The 15,645-nt window shown below is 47.2% G+C and overlaps 2 protein-coding genes across 3 annotated transcripts in view; both read left to right on the top strand.

Moving 5' to 3' along the window:
* Positions 1-9,022, top strand: part of ITK (IL2 inducible T cell kinase) — a 30,803-nt gene extending 21,781 nt beyond the window's left edge. Inside the window, exons 9-17 of the mRNA XM_075056248.1 lie at positions 901-980; positions 1,619-1,755; positions 2,539-2,613; positions 3,317-3,488; positions 4,194-4,410; positions 5,156-5,220; positions 5,311-5,429; positions 8,098-8,255; positions 8,793-9,022. Of these exons, the coding sequence (XP_074912349.1) occupies positions 901-980; positions 1,619-1,755; positions 2,539-2,613; positions 3,317-3,488; positions 4,194-4,410; positions 5,156-5,220; positions 5,311-5,429; positions 8,098-8,255; positions 8,793-8,864 (1,095 nt within the window). The 3' untranslated portion in view covers positions 8,865-9,022. The remainder of the gene's footprint in view (positions 1-900; positions 981-1,618; positions 1,756-2,538; positions 2,614-3,316; positions 3,489-4,193; positions 4,411-5,155; positions 5,221-5,310; positions 5,430-8,097; positions 8,256-8,792) is intronic.
* A 4,929-nt stretch (positions 9,023-13,951) lies between these two features.
* CYFIP2 (cytoplasmic FMR1 interacting protein 2) overlaps positions 13,952-15,645 on the top strand; it is a 56,587-nt gene continuing 54,893 nt past the window's right edge. For both annotated transcript variants that reach the window (XM_075056908.1, XM_075056909.1), the window contains exon 1: positions 13,952-14,088. The gene's annotated coding sequence lies outside the window, so the exon portion shown is untranslated. The remainder of the gene's footprint in view (positions 14,089-15,645) is intronic.

A 15,645-nucleotide genomic window follows, 5' to 3' on the forward strand; every position in this document is an offset into this window, starting at 1 on the left:
AGATGCCAGATGAAAAGCATCTTTATCTGCAAACAGAAGAAAAATGCCATTTTTATTATCAATATATAGGTCAGCACAGCATATTACATCCAAACTGTGATGTTAAATCTTCTCCTCTGCCATCTGATCCATTAGTGCCTGGCCCTTCAGGATTATGGCCTATGACACATTTTAGCATTCAGATGAGTAGAAAACAATTACAGTGAAAAATTAGAAAGGGAAATTGTTTTGTGAGTGCCAGCGTGGAGGAAGCCTGCTTTCCCACACATTTATGTTTAGATACTAGACGACTGGAGTACCTATGAAAGGGCAGGATCTGGGCCAAGCTTTTCGCATGAGTGGTACATTGGTAAATTATCTTTCATACACTCCCATATGGAGTCTCTGGTGTTAAGTAAATGGTACTCTTGTTCTGTAGCTGCTTTCTTGATGGAGGGCACTCAAAGTGGTTTGCCTTTCAACAGCTGCCCATTTCATTGAACTTGTTGGAAATTGGTACCACCAGTATTCTGTCAGATAGGGTTGAAAGCAATCAATGGGTTCAGAATTTCTAGAGGAGAGGCTTGTAGGGACAGACAGACACATGCTCGTGTACCCACACCCACACATACTCAGTACGAGCACATAAGTCTCATTTCCTCAGGAAACTGAACTAAAAATACATAGCACACAAGAGAGACCAGCTGGGTGTACCTGCAGTCCCTGGGCAGCCATCGGAGCTGTGCATGGAACAGACCAAGTTCTGTCAGTTGGCTGATGGCTCTTTTTTCTCCTACATGTTTAGCACATCCTCGTGACTGAGCATAGACAGGGCTGAAACAAGCAGAGGTTTGCCCCCAGCCCACTTCTTTTTTTCCATTATGTCTCTAACGAGTTTTCTCTCCTTTGCTCCTGTTACAGGGTAGGGAAGGTGCCTTCATGGTGAGAGATTCGAGGCAGCCTGGCATGTACACAGTCTCCGTTTTCACCAAAGCATTAAGGTACAGCTGAGCTCAGCAGCTTTTCACATCAATTACATCAGTGAAATGGCTTCTATGAGAGTGTAATCTCTGTAGCTGTTTTGGCATTATAAAGACAGAGCAGAAGGCTCATCAAAATGATAGAGGAAAACACTTCCAAAAAAGGCAGAAGAGTTAGCTGCCATTCGCAAAGCATATTAAATGCTCCACTTCTCTCTGCATCTAAATATATGCCTATAAATAGTCCCTTAGCTGGGGTTGAAATTTAATGAAATTGTCCCCTCAACTGAAGTGTCAGTAGGATGAACATGGACTATATTCTGGACCCATCAGAGGTGGGTAATACAAGACTAGTGAAAGGGTTTCAGTGCTGGGGCAGAAAGTTTTGTTTCAGAAAGAAGAGGCAGAGAAACTTGGTACCCAACCTTATCGGGAAACCTCAACCTTTCTAGAGATGAGACCATCTATGAGTGAGAGGAAGAACATACACATACACAGCTTTCGTTAGCAGTTGCAGCTCACTCCTTGCTCCTCTCCCATTTGTTCTGCACAGGGAAGGTTCTCCTTTTTGCTCGCTTGCTACTCTTCCATTTATACCCCAAATTCCTGTCTTTTTGCTGCAACCTAGTTTTCCTCAAAGAAAACCTCCTCTTTTTCAGCACGGATAACAATCCTGTTATAAAGCATTATCACATCAATGAGACAACTGACTTTCCCAAGCGCTATTACTTGGCAGAAAAGCATGTGTTTGACTGCATCCCTGAACTCATCAACTATCACCAGCACAATGCAGGAGGTGAGTGAAGGCCAATGCTGACCAGGGAAGCTGCTGTTTTACCGTGCAGGCAGGTGACTGTTTTGAATGAAGGCAGGCTTCCAAGCCCTCTGTCCTTACAACGAAATGTTAAATGGCATCACCTTTTCTTCCACTTATCCTGGCACTTGGATGGCAGGAAAACAACCACCTCAGGCCCCCTTCCAGCTTTACATCTTCATTCTGGTTGTCCTTCTAAGGCTGACTATGATCAACACAGATGTCGTAATGACATACTACAGAGAGCACTTTCATTCCTGGGAGCCCATGGGAGTGTGTCACCACTGCCAGACCAAGCTACCTGTTTGAATTACACTGCAGGGCCTTCTTGCCCAGGAGGCAATATATCCCTGGGACTTGATTTGACACAAAGTTAGGGACATGGCCAGGAACCCTAGCCAGACATGGGAGTCACCAAAGACTCCCAACCCTAGAGTCCAGGAGTACCGAGGGAAACCCCGGGCTTCAAAAAAACCCTACAAATAAAAGGTATAATTTGGAATTTCATCTAAGTTAACAGAGACTCACAGCTCACATTTGCTGACAGAGTGAAAATAGGAAATAAGCTGAAACTGCTTAGAATTGGCTTCCTTCTAGCAGCCAGGAAATCAGTCTGAATAGAGGTTCAGATGCCCTCAAGTGGAGCTGAGAACTCAGTACAATAAATCTGCTTCTAGTATCCAGACTGCCTTCTGGGGTAGCGATACCCACACTTCCCATGACTGTGACAGTAACTGGAACCCATCGTCTTCCTCTGTTATTCAGGTCTTGTCACTCGTTTGCGGTATGCAGTCTCTTCGTGGAGAAAAAAGGCCCCAATCACTGCAGGGCTGAGCTATGGTACGGTACTCTCATGACTGTATGGGAATCACACTCCTCACTGGTTAGCTGGGTGATCTTGATATCCCCATGGATGTTGATGAATATTCATGTCACTATCACCACAATAAATAGCTTTCTTCAGATCTCTACACTGCACTATTCACTAGATTATCATCTTTGTCATTACCGTTAATAACTGAATGAACTGATCATGTAGTGCCTTGAGGGAGGTGATGAGAACCCCAGGGTCTCAATGAAGTCAACATTAAATACTGGAACGAATGCTGAAAAAAGGTGATGGGAGTGGAAGCATAGCATAAGTTTATGAAAGCTGAGTCCCTCCTGAAAGATGCCTCCATCTGCGTATTGCTCTCTACAGAATTTTTCTCGTATCATCATCTTTGTCATAACTCTTGGAGACATCAAAGAAACTCAGAACCATGTTGTGCTCGGTAGTGTACATATGCATGGTAGAAACAATCCTCCCTGAAGAACTGGATAGACAAGACAAATGGGGAAAGAAAGGGGATGTTGTTGTTCCTACTCTTGAACATGACCTGCAGCATGGACTAGTCAAATGAGCTACCAAAGGTCAGACAGACAATTTGAGGGAGAGCCAGAAAGTCTCACTTCAAGTCCTGTCTCAATGTTTAACCCACAAAAGCTTTTTGTTTGACACTCTACTGCTAGATCCTCACTCTTTCTCCCTTACAATCAACAGGAAAATTGGTCATTAACCACTCTGAGCTCACCCGTGTACAGGAAATCGGCAGTGGTCAGTTTGGGGTGGTCTACCTTGGCTACTTGCTGGAGAAGACAAAAGTAGCCATAAAGACCATTCGTGAAGGAGCAATGTCAGAAGAGGATTTCATCGAGGAAGCTAAAGTCTTGATGTAAGTAGTAGATTCACCAAGAAAATCAGACACTGTAGGATCCATAAGACTGAACCAAAGTGTTGTGATAATGTTCAGGACTATGAATGGGGGATTAAAACTTGGATTATCTACTATGTATCTAAATAGTGTGTAGAGAGACCAGTGAGCTCTGGTGGTTACAAAAGAAGGCAATTCAAAGTGTAGGTGTGCTTCTAACTCTATCAATATCCAGAATGGTCTTGCAGATCTCTGCTGTTCTGGAAGGCAGGGTTAGTTGATGGTGTGTTTTGGAGAGCAAAGTGTTTTTTGTCAAAAGTAATTAGATGGAGAAATCTCTTAAAATTTGAGGGAAATTTTATTGAAAAAACCTTACATGCAAAATTTTTTTGCTTTGCACAACTGAAAATATTTCTCTTTGGTTTTATTGACTTTGTATTTTTTACATTTGCCTCCCTTCAAAATACACAGAAATGGATTTTATTTTTGTTTGATTGGATGATTTTCCATGCAGAAGAGTCTTTTGGTGACCATTACCATTAAAATGGGATGATACTTAGTGCTACTTGACGTTAGACTTGGTCTACGCATTTTCTTCTTTCTGCTTTCATGGTTGGCCTTTGCAGAGAGAGGGGTGCAGCAGGGTGACATAGGTGGCCATATATAAGGATAGAAGGCACTGAGCCTAGTTCAGCGTCTTTTGCATCTTCCCTCCCTATCCCACAGGAAGCTGTCTCACCCCAAGCTAGTCCAGCTTTATGGCGTGTGCTTTGAGAATGCTCCCATAAGCCTGGTGTTTGAGTTCATGGAGAACGGCTGCTTGTCCGACTACCTCAGGAGCCAGCGGGGCAGTTTTTCAAAGGAAACCCTGCTGGGGATGTGCCAAGATGTGTGCGAGGGAATGGCTTATTTGGAACAAAACTCTGTCATCCACAGAGACCTGGTATGTTGGTCCCACATAGACTTTTTCTCTGCTCCAGCTGGGCTTTTCCCTGTGCTCTCTCCCTTCCTTAATTTCAGCTTTTACACTCCTCCTGCCCATCTGTTGACAGGGGATTCAGTATCTCCCCTTATTGCAGAAGCAGCATTAATATTTTAGGAAAAAAAAAACATCCCCCGGAGCGCTAATTAATCTATTTCCCTTAATTGTGTTTGGGAGAGAAGAAACGAGGACATAAAGTTTGTTTCTTTTTCTGAGCAGACTCTTTCACTCCCCAAGAACCCCTGCTCCCACAGTTCCTGGGTACTGCCCACTCTTCATGTCTAAAATCAGCAAAGATGCCAAAAAGACCTGTTCTAACATAGGTATAAACATGCCTTGCTGATAAAATACTTTTAATTACATGGTGTTCAATGAAGCTGCATCAGTCACTGCTGCTGTTTCATTAGGGGAGCAAGGACTGTGAGGACCTGTGGGTATTTCAGGGTCTTTCTCTGCCCTTTCTGGGCAACAAGGGCCTGCAAATCAGACTGGTGGTTGAACGGCTTTTGTGGCAGCAGGAGCATGCTGGCTGTAAAATGTACAGAAGGCACGAGAACCTGAAGTTTTTGCCCTCTTTGTATGGTACGATGTCACTTTGATTCTCCTTTTTTCAAGCACTATCTGCTCTGCCAGGAGAAAAGCAACTGAGTGGCTGTGATAGTCCTTCAGCTCTGACCTTCTGCCTTGGCACCTTCTTTTCTTGCAGGCCGCTAGGAACTGCCTGGTGGGGGAATCCCACGTGGTCAAAGTGTCTGACTTCGGGATGTCGAGGTAATGCCACCGAGGCTGCGCACCCTCCCTGCGGGGCTGTCATGGGATGTGGAGGGTTACTCAGCACGCTCCCTTCTTTTCCTTTTCCAGGATTGTCCTTGACGATCAGTATACCAGCTCCACAGGTACCAAGTTTCCAGTCAAGTGGTCTGCTCCAGAGGTTTTCTCCTACAGCAACTATAGCACCAAATCTGACGTTTGGTCATTTGGTAAGAACCTCTTGTCAGAATGGAAAAAATTCAACAAACACCACTCAGAAAACCTAGGGGCTCAGTTCTCAAGTAAACTCTCCTAAACACTACATCCTCTGGGCTCCAAGGATGTTTTGCCTGAATAATGGCTTAGGAAAGCAAGCCTAAATCATTTAAGTGAAAGAAAGGAAAGAGTAGTAAACTACCTAGATACTTTGGAACAGTGCAAGTACCATCAATTTAATGTATTATACCTGTGCAATGCTATATAATTCCAAATAATAAACTCTATTTCATGCTGATATAGCAGGAGTGCCCAAGAAAAAGTTGGAGAGTCACTGTCAAGATTGTATAAGGAAAGGAATGGAAAGACATTTAGGCACTCCATCTCTCTGCATGTCAGTCCCAGGCACTGATGCTTCACTCAAACCCTCTGTCTTTCCAAGTTTGCTCTGCTGACTCCATTTGCTTTATGCTGATCTGCAAATATTATTTCACTGCTCACATTTTCTCACCTCGTTTCCTGCTCCCCAATGCATTGTTTTATGATTTGCATCTGTTCTTTGGTCTCCCTTCTGGACCCTCATAGATAAGAAAACTGTTGTATATTTTTTTCCCCCAAAGTCATTGCCACTGGAGATAACAAAGGCTATCCCCTGGCCTGTTGATCTGGCACGCTAATGTATCTGGCCCATCTCCAGCTAGCATGCAAATCACGGTACTGCAGAATGAATCGGTGCAGTGTGCTGTGCACAGCACACAGTCAATGGGGTGCCACTCAGCTCTGGGCCTAGCAGTAAATAATGCAGGATTATGACCTTTGCTAGTCTGCGCTTGTGAATTCTCTGCTTCCCTCTCCCTTTACTGCCTTCTGCTGTGGTTGAAGTTGTGCATTCCTGTGGTGGGTTACCAGCAGCGCGGTGGGAGCTGGGTGCTTGGACCCAAAAAACTGCCTTCGAGAACCTAACCTGGAGGTGCTTCCGAGAGCGCCATTCCTCTTTCCGTGTGCCCTGACATGTGGAAGAGGCTGTCAGCACTCACCATGTAATAACAAGGGACAACATTTGCCAGTGGAGCTATCTCTGACACCTCACAGCAAAGTGGCAGTGACATGGGGAGAGATGCTACTTTGGTGAGAATGTTCATCTGCTTCACAAATTGGAAACTGGCCTGTACGCTGAGAGCCAGATGCTTCCAAAAAGGGTGCTCAGTTTGATTTACAGTCAAGCCAAGCCTGGTAAAGTTGGCTCACTCCAGTTTCAGGGCTGAAATATTGGTGAGTTTTGTTTGTGTTGGTCAGTCCTTCTTTGTGAAATGTGCAGACAGCAGTGTTGTACATCTGTCAGACTTGTTATCTCCCCATCCAGTGGGGTTTGCGTAAGAGGATTCCTCTGTCATGTCATGGTCTCATGACTGTGAGAAGCTTTCTGCTCTGCTACTCTGCAGCCCATTCATCTCTTCTGCCAGGCCTGAAATCCTGCTGTGTCCAGGAGAACAAAATGGGTATGAGAAATTCCCAGTGCAGGAATCTGCACACTGCGGGAGTACAGCTGCTTTGCTTATTCTTCAGTAGAGCCAATATCATTGGTGAGGAGCTGCAATCTCTATGCATCTTCCTCTTTGAAGAATTCAAAGCTGGGAAGTTGGCATTATTTAGCAAAGTTGCCTGTGGAGTTACACAACTTTATTTCAGATCACTCTATCTATCCATCTGTCTCCCTTTTCTAACACAATGTGAACACAATTTACCAAGTCAGTCATATTAGGCGACAAAAGAAATTAAACTTAATAATAACACAGATGCCTTGTATTCACTCCATTTGCAGAGCATCTCTGATGTGGTGGCCAACCGTGATGTATTCCACAGCCTTTTTGTCTTTGCCTGTCTTTCCCACCACACTAGAGAAGCACGAGTTTCTGTACTGCTCTGAGCGGTAATGATAGAAAAACATTTGACTGTTTAGGAAAAGAGGAAAAATGTGCTGCAATCCTTTGAAATTCCATTGTCACTGCATGTGAATTCATCCCAGCAAATCACACCACCTGGGACGTTTTGCAGGCGAGGAGTTCCCAGTACTGAGGCTAAGCTGACTAACAGGAATGGAGCAGTTCATATTGCTTTCTTGCTCCTGAGTCCCACCAAAATATAAGCATATTCTGGTGTAGGACACACTGCAGATGGGAACATCAGTGACATTTCTCTTGTATGTGTTTAATTGGAAGCAAAAACAGATAAATTGAATGAGTGACAAAAAGCGGGTTTTCTTTCCCAGACTGCACATCTGGATAGAGTACATGCACAAGCATTCCCTCTTCTTCACAGTTTGGGAGAAGACATACAACGCTGCTTTCTGACACATAACACACTTGGACTTCATCTGACTCATGGGGAAAGACATCCCTGTCATGCTACACTATCAGGATGCAGAGAAGTCAAACTTGCAGTGACCAGACTGGTACTTCCACACAATCCGGTGCCCAGCAGAGATCCTAGTTGGCATCCTCAAACTGTACAGCTGTGTTAGGGCATGACTTTTCAGATCTGTACTGAGAATCCAAGTGAAAATGCTTTTCTGAGTAACAGACATCAATGCTGAGCTGCAGAGAAGAGCAGGTGGAAGGTGGCCATGGGCCTACTGAGCATTTTATTTGCTTCTTCGTAATTTTTCTCATTTGCTTGCTTTAGGAGTGCTGATGTGGGAGGTCTTCAGTGAAGGTAAAATCCCCTATGAGAATCGCACCAATGGAGAAGTGGTGGAAGAAATCAATGCAGGATTTCGGCTCTACAAACCCAAGCTGGCCTCCAAGGCGATTTATGAGGTCATGAGCCACTGCTGGAGGATGGTTAGTATTGTAATGGGAAAGCCCTAGTTCCCAAAGACAAGAGCTCTCTCCCCCTTGGCTTGTAGGAGGAGAGAGAGGTATATACTTCACATGCTAACACAAGATAAAATCCTGGAGATGAAGCACTCTGTAGCTTTCATCTGCACTAGTGAGCAAACTCTGGGCTCTTCACTTTTCTTTAAGGTGCTGTTTCTGTAGAGTGTGTTGACTTCACTGAAAAGTCTATGTAGTGCACCTGACTCAAGTCAATTCAACAGTTTGCTTCCTAAGAAAGCTGTAGATCTGTTGATTTTAATAGTGATGGTAAAAATGACAGCCAACCTTGTAAAGGTACTTAGTGTCCACTAGGCAAAATTCACTGCTAGTAGAAAAGAAACATTGCACAGAAGGAAGCTCATTCTTCCATTGGCATTTTCTCTATACAATAGATTGTATTTTTGTTAATGCTCAGATTCTTCACGAGGTTTTCCTTCCTAACCTTGCCATTCCTCTCAAGCTGACATTAATGTTCTCCCTCTCTCTTCTCTCCCTCCTTAGAGGAAAGATGACCGGCCATCCTTTTCTGTTCTTCTATATCACCTGAGTGAAATCTCTGAGTTTGATCTGTAATCATGGTACCAGCTGCTAAGCGAAGCCAAGAGAGTCCAGAGAGGTCAGGTGGCTGGATTTTCCCCACACAAAGCATTAACAGGAATCCTCTCACCATAGACACTTGCCATATGCCTGGGGAGAAGGAGAGGGTAGAGGCTGGTACTTCCAGACAGACAAGATATCCCCAGGTGTTCCAGAGCCTAGACAGACACAGGCTTTGGTTTGGCCAAGAGCATGGTTTGCATCTTACAAGCATAAGCAGCAATTGAGCACAGAGTCCTGAACCACACAATCCAGCGAGTGTGTTTCTCCTAAAGATACAGCCTCAAAACGAAGAGATCTGACATTGCTATTCCAGTTCTGTGAACACCCAAATGAAGGTCTTCCCTGGGGAAAAAAAACCCTGTCTTTAACTGAGGAGGAACATTTAGACATTTCTGTGGCTTTCTAATTCAGAGTGGGCTGGACCTGAAAGCTCTGAACAGGAATAAGCCTAAAACACACAGGAACACACTGGATTAAGTGACTGTATTTCTGATGCTGATATTTCAAAGTGGTTTTGTTCTCCCTTTGCATGATTTTCTCTGAAACTGTGGCATAACAGGAACAGGATTCTGGTACCTGGTAAACTGAAGAGGTGTCTGTATGTGCATGAGAATTTGTAAGGAAGTAAGAGAAAAAGCAACGTGTTGAAGAGTCTTGAAATTCTCAAATTGCATTGTGTAGCAAGTGGGAAAATGGGACTCTGATGCAAATGGAGACATTCTTGGAGGGAGGAAGTCAAAGCTGAAAGTTTATATTGTTTTTTTCTTCAGTCTTTCTACATCAGAAGATAAATACATGATCTCCATCCAATTTCTTTGAATGGAGTGTGGAGGACTGAGCAGTGCAGAGTGCTATGTGTTTTCAGCCTAGGACAAGATGGGATCCCAGGATCTGATTATCTGTGAAAGGTACAGGAACCTACTCCTGAAGTGGTGTGTTTGGAAGGAAGGAGCCAGAGGGCTCAGAAAGGTAGCCACTGGAAGAAAACATGCAGAGTATGTGATTAGTGCATCAGTGATAATGAGAAGAGTTTTCTCCTACTTCAAAGAGTAACTGAATCATCACAAGTAAAGACTTTGCCATCTCTTCTGTGAACGAAGGGACTGATCAAAGAAAAAGTTCTATGTGAATGGACAGACTGCCTGGGTACTTACTCCACAAGGAGTTCCACATTGCGCGATGACAGCAGAAGAAGGTACAAACAACATCCATCTCCTGGTATTTCAATTAAAATATATATTTTCACCACAAGACAGAGACACTGTTTTGACATAACTGACCTCAAAACCAAAGGTGTGGGTGTTGGTGTCCTGCAGAACTTGTAAATAAGATTAGGGTTTTCTGCTAAGCATTAACAATAAGTAGAGATGTCAAGGGAACTCACAGATGTTATGTGCATATATGCAGTATGTATTTTTCATACTTCTCTGTTTGGGCAGGTGACAACATGAGTAAGCCTTACGTGACAGCAGTTTACAAAAACTCTGAGGTGCAAACTTCCAGCAGCACTCTCTCCTGTCATTACAGAAGTCAGGTTCAAATATGTCTGCCAACAAAAATGGAACAAGGAAATAATGTAATCCCATGATCTCACATATCCTGTGTCAAACTATTTCTTCATAGAAGGAGGCTTAATTTTTGGTATTTTTCAGACCCATAGTTCTAGGGCAGCTTTTAGGAGCCAGAATATCTTTTCAGGTATATGGATAAGGGCAAGGCATTAGTTCCTGCCTTATACATCTTCCCACTTTGCTTTGATTCCACATTATTTTCTTTGGTTTAGTCCTACAAATATCATGCAGAATGACTCTCCCAGGCAAGCGGAATCCTAACATTCAGACTGGAGGTTGTCAATCCTAAATGCAGGATCAGAGTGCTACCTTCAAATCAGGATTGCTGCCAAAATCTCTCGGTAGTCTGAACTAATATGTGGAATATGATCATCTATAAACAGATTTTGAATTCTTGCCTGCAGTTAATTTAAGCTAAGTTTCTCTTTGTCCTTCTCATTCTTTAGTCTGACTTAGCCTGTTGTCACATTGTGGTGATGCTAAACTTGGCATTTAGCCAGTGAAGTTTTCAGTAGCCCTAACCACGTTAAACTGCACATCTACAGCTAAATTTGAGGACAGCTGGCCATAACCCTATTTCCTCCCCCTCTCGATTGCACTTAGACAATCCATACAACCACAGGATACTCTGAAATTATTCTTCCCTGAGCACAGACACTCTGTGGCAGGGGTATCTGCAGGCTCACAAAGTTGAGCTTCTGGCTTGCTGCCCCCTCCATCCTTGGAGGAACCAGGGGTCTGTCAAGTTTGAGGAGGTTGCTATTAAGTAGCAGCATTATTGCTCCACCAAATAATGTTTCTGAGATTATATTTATATTTGAATAAGTGTAATATTTATTAGCTACCGGGTGTTGCACAAAATAATATTGTGATGTTTTATGTTCAGTTTTCTTTTGCAGTATTTCTATGTACGCGATACGTATTTTTACAAATAATAAAATTGCTGAGTCCCAACCATGGCTTTCACTATATGTTAGCAAAAATGCAAAAAACATCCTCACGCACTTAGAATCATACAGCTTGCTCTTCCTCCAAATCCTCCCCACCAAGAAGCAAATAGGCTTCTTCTGGCTTTCTGAAATATCTCTGTTCCCCAGAACTATGGCTGTGTTCTGGGGTTGGATTATGCGCTGGGTTTATGGGGGTAGGAAGTATTGGGAATCCCTTTGCCAGTTCGACCCTCTTCGCTTGGCTGTATTTCAGGAAGGTGGGAGACCGTGCTTGTCCCTGCTTTTGCCTGCTGGTTAGCAGAGGCAGTGGGTGCACGGCTCTGCCTACGTTGCACATTTGGCCGGAGCCGAGGCCCAGAGCACTGTCCCAGCGTGTCCCCGACCTGCTGCTGCTACGGCCGGGCACTGGCACAGCCAGGCTGGCATCCCAGCGAGGAAAAGGCAGTCAAGCAGTAACCTCATCTCGAAAGAGCAGCTGATGCTTCTCAGTGGAGAGCAGGGGATGGAGTGCAGCAACATTAGCCATGAAAATCTCCTTCCTGGGCATGTGTTGGTCACCCTGGGGAAGTGAGGGTTGTTGGTACTTGTTCCAGTGGATAACTGCCTTAAAATCAGGCCTGAAAAAAATCTAGAATTTCCTGAAACCTTTTCTAATGAACATGTTTCTATGCGATGTTTGGTTTTGTCCTCTCTGAACGCTGCGCTCGTCAGCACGGCAGGATTCAGGTGAATGGCTCGGCTAAATCTCACTTGGCAGCCACTTCAAATTCGTGTGTATTCTTCTGTTCAGCTCATCCCACTACCACGTTATCTCTCCCCTCCACGCATAACCAGCTGATGCGCACACTCTTGCGCCTGTAGCTGTATGGGGCCTGCCCTGCACTGCTGTTCTTCCCAGCCTGCAGAGAGATCTGCAGGACAAATGCAGGGAAGCTCATTCTATTATTCTACGAGCGGAGACAACACAGAGTAGAAAATTAAAATAATATCATAACATTCGTGGAATTCCCATTCCCCTGAGCCTGGCTGATAATGGGAGCAGATTAAACTGTGCAGAAAAAAGTCCACAGCCGTTTTTACTGCCACAGTTTTCTTGAACTGACCCTGTTTCACCCACCGCCTCAGAGCAATATTAGCTGTTAAATCTTTTGGATCTGCAGTAACAATGCTCACTTACTGAATTTTTCTGACAAGTAATACATAGTAAAAAGAGGAACGATGGCTACAAAATGTTTCCGTCAAAGGTGAGATACAAGAAATACTATGCAGGGGAAGGAGAAGAGTCTACTCCCAGAGATGCTATTAATACATTTTTTCAGGTGTGGTCCTGTTTATTCACACAAAGATAGTTCCTAAGACCCTCTTGCTGCTTTTATAGTTTGCAGCCCCCGGTGTCTTCATCCCATGGCATCCATTCAACTTATAGCCACAGAGCTACGGTGTAAACCTGGTGTCCAAGCTTCCCTGCAGAGCCAACAGACACCCATGGGGAGGAAGGTCAGCCTCACACTGGCACGGACAACCGAGCAGCAGTCCCTAAGGAATCAGGAGCTGTCACTCTAATCCAGGAGGGACCAGACGGCAGTCCCTTTTTTGCATAGGCTGATGCTCAGGAAAGGGACACTGCCAGGGCCACCAAGGAAACATATTTAGGCCCGTATCTAGACTTTCAACAGTCCTTGGGTATCCACCAATGCCTTCAACAAACAAACAGGCAGCAGCATCAGAAGCTGAGGGCTGCAGAAAAATGAACGAAGGCCCCATCCAGGGTTGCCATCAATCACCATGAGGCGATGTTCTGCTGAAAGCTGTTAAGAGGTCCAGTTTGGATTTCACAGTAGATCTGAAGAGCTGTATTGGAGCTTTAAAAGGAAGCACGAGCAGAAGGACTGGAAGCTCGTCCCTGAAGAAATGCCAGATGCCAAAAATGCCAAAAGGAAGATCTTTTGGATGCGGCGCTGACTCAGAAGAGGCTTGGAGCTCTGAGCAAAGGCATTGCCTTGTGGTTTTGGTCCCTAACACGCTCAGTGAGCCAAGGCTTTTCTATGCATTCTGCAAACAGGGCTTTCCTTAAAATGGTAGGTAAAACCTAATGACGGGTGGCACAGGTCCTCCGAGGGGAAGAGCGGCTGAATTCCCGAGACCCACCGAGCTCAGCAGCGGGGAGACGGAGAATCCCAGCCGGGTCCCCCCTTCTCATGGACCCCAACGCTCTCACCCAGCATCAGGCCTCCGGGGGGGGGGGGGGGGGGCTCCGGCAGCCACCCCCTGCCCTCTCCCCTCCGGCTACCGAGCCGGGTGGTCTGTGTGGGGGGGTGGTCGGTGGCCTTCCCCCTCCCCACCATCGCCGCTCTGCCGCCAGCCCAACCTTCCCTCAGCGGAGCGGGGGGTTCACCGGGGGGGGGGGGGGGATACGGTCGGTGGGAGGATGTAACCCCCGGCCCCCCCCCGCCCCCTCCGCCGCTGCTCCGGGGGAGGAGCCGCCCGCCCGGCTCCAGCCCCTTCCCGCGGCGGGGGCCGGGGCTCCCCCCCGCCACCGCCGCCGCCGCCGCCGCCACCACCACGGTGCGGAGGGCCCGCCGGAGAGCCGCGGAAGTGCACTTGCTGCAGCCATTTCCTGCTCTTTGTGCGGGCGGCGCGGAGCCGAGCCGAGCATCCCACCCCGCCGAGCGCCAGGTGAGCGGGGCGGGGGGTGAGGGCTGCGCGGCCTCATCCTAAACCCCCCCCCCCCTCCTTCTCCTCACACACACCCCGTCCTTCTCCCCCGGGTTGAGCGGAGCTGCGCCCGCCGCCGAGCCCGGGGTGGGGGGTCCCCCAGCCGGGCTCAGCGGGGGCGGCGGGATGGGGAAGGCGGTGAGGAGGAGGAGGAGGAGGAGGAAGGGGGGGTAGCGGCGGGGCAGGTGCCGCCGCCCCGGGGACAGAGGGAGGGCGGGAGGCCCGGGCGGGCCGGGATGTGCGGGGATGTATCCCATAATGCTTAGAGCTACCTGCGGCATTCAGCCTCCCCGCAGCCACTGCAAGGCGGGGGGGGGGCTGGAAATAGCGCAGATCCCCTTCTCTTCCTTCTCCCCCCCTCCCAGCCGGCATCGCGGCTCCGAGGCCCCCCAGGACGGCGGGGGGAAGGGGCCGAGCCCCGGGCCCGGCGGGCGCTGCAGGCCCCGCTGCGGGGGGTAGAGGCTGAGCCGGGGGGGGGGGGGGGGGGTCGTGGGGATGTTTGGAGGAAGGGGGATGGAGGAGATGGGATGGAGGAGGCGAGGGCTTGAAGGTGGTCCCGGTGGGGGCTCCCGACCGGCGGCCCCGATCAGCCGTGGCGTGAAAATATGGTGTCCCCGGGGGAGGAGGAAGCGCCGGGGTCCGAGGCAGGGTCGGGAGCGATGGGCTGGGGCTGCGCCCGCGGGTTTCGGGCTTTGGCGGCGGTCGGAGTCGGAGAAACCTTTCCCGTCCAAAACCGCCGGGTTTCCCCGTGCGTGAGACCCGTTTCGGGAGCAAGGTGCGCCCCGGGGAGCGTCTCTGTATTGAATTTTTCCATTTTCCTGGAAATGCGTGGTGCCAGCCGCATCCCACCTGGGGAGGAACGGATGGGTTCTGCCGGAAATTTCCGTGGGTTGGAAGGACCGGGAAGGAATTAAGGAGAAGAAGAAGAAGCACATACTAAAACCTTCCTGCGTGCTCGGGGTTGTTTTGGAGAAGGGGGAAGGGTGATGGTGGTGTGTGCTGTCAGAGGACGCTGCCAGCAGCGGAGCTTGTCCCCCTTCGCCATCTGCCGCTTTCCACGGGGGGTTCCTGGCCACAAAGATCTCGTAGAATTAGGCTGAGTCGCTGAACCCTCCGCACCCCTCCTGCCCTGCACAGGTACCAAAAGAAAAAGCGCCCTCGTGTTTTGTGTGATGACAGTTGCCTGGGGTTAGTCACTGAGATGGGTGACTAGCCTGGTATTTTGGTGTCTGTCACAGCCATATAATTCTAGGGTAATTCTCTGCAAAGGACAATTCTTTTCTCCTTTTCTCTGTACAGTTAATTGTTATTAATGAAGCCTGAGGAACATGGAAAAAAATCTTCCATTTTCTGACCAGGGTCTCCTGAGCTAAGCAGAATGCTGATTTCACGATAATAATGTTACTAACAATTATCATCTTTGCATGAAAAATAGGAAGGTTGGGTTTGGAAGATCAGTAATTGGCCAACTAGTAACAATGCTGTCTTGTATGATTTAATTTCGCAAGAAGTGCTTTA

Source organism: Buteo buteo, chromosome 24 (genome assembly GCF_964188355.1).
Source record: "Buteo buteo chromosome 24, bButBut1.hap1.1, whole genome shotgun sequence".
Taxonomy (NCBI): domain Eukaryota; kingdom Metazoa; phylum Chordata; class Aves; order Accipitriformes; family Accipitridae; genus Buteo; species Buteo buteo.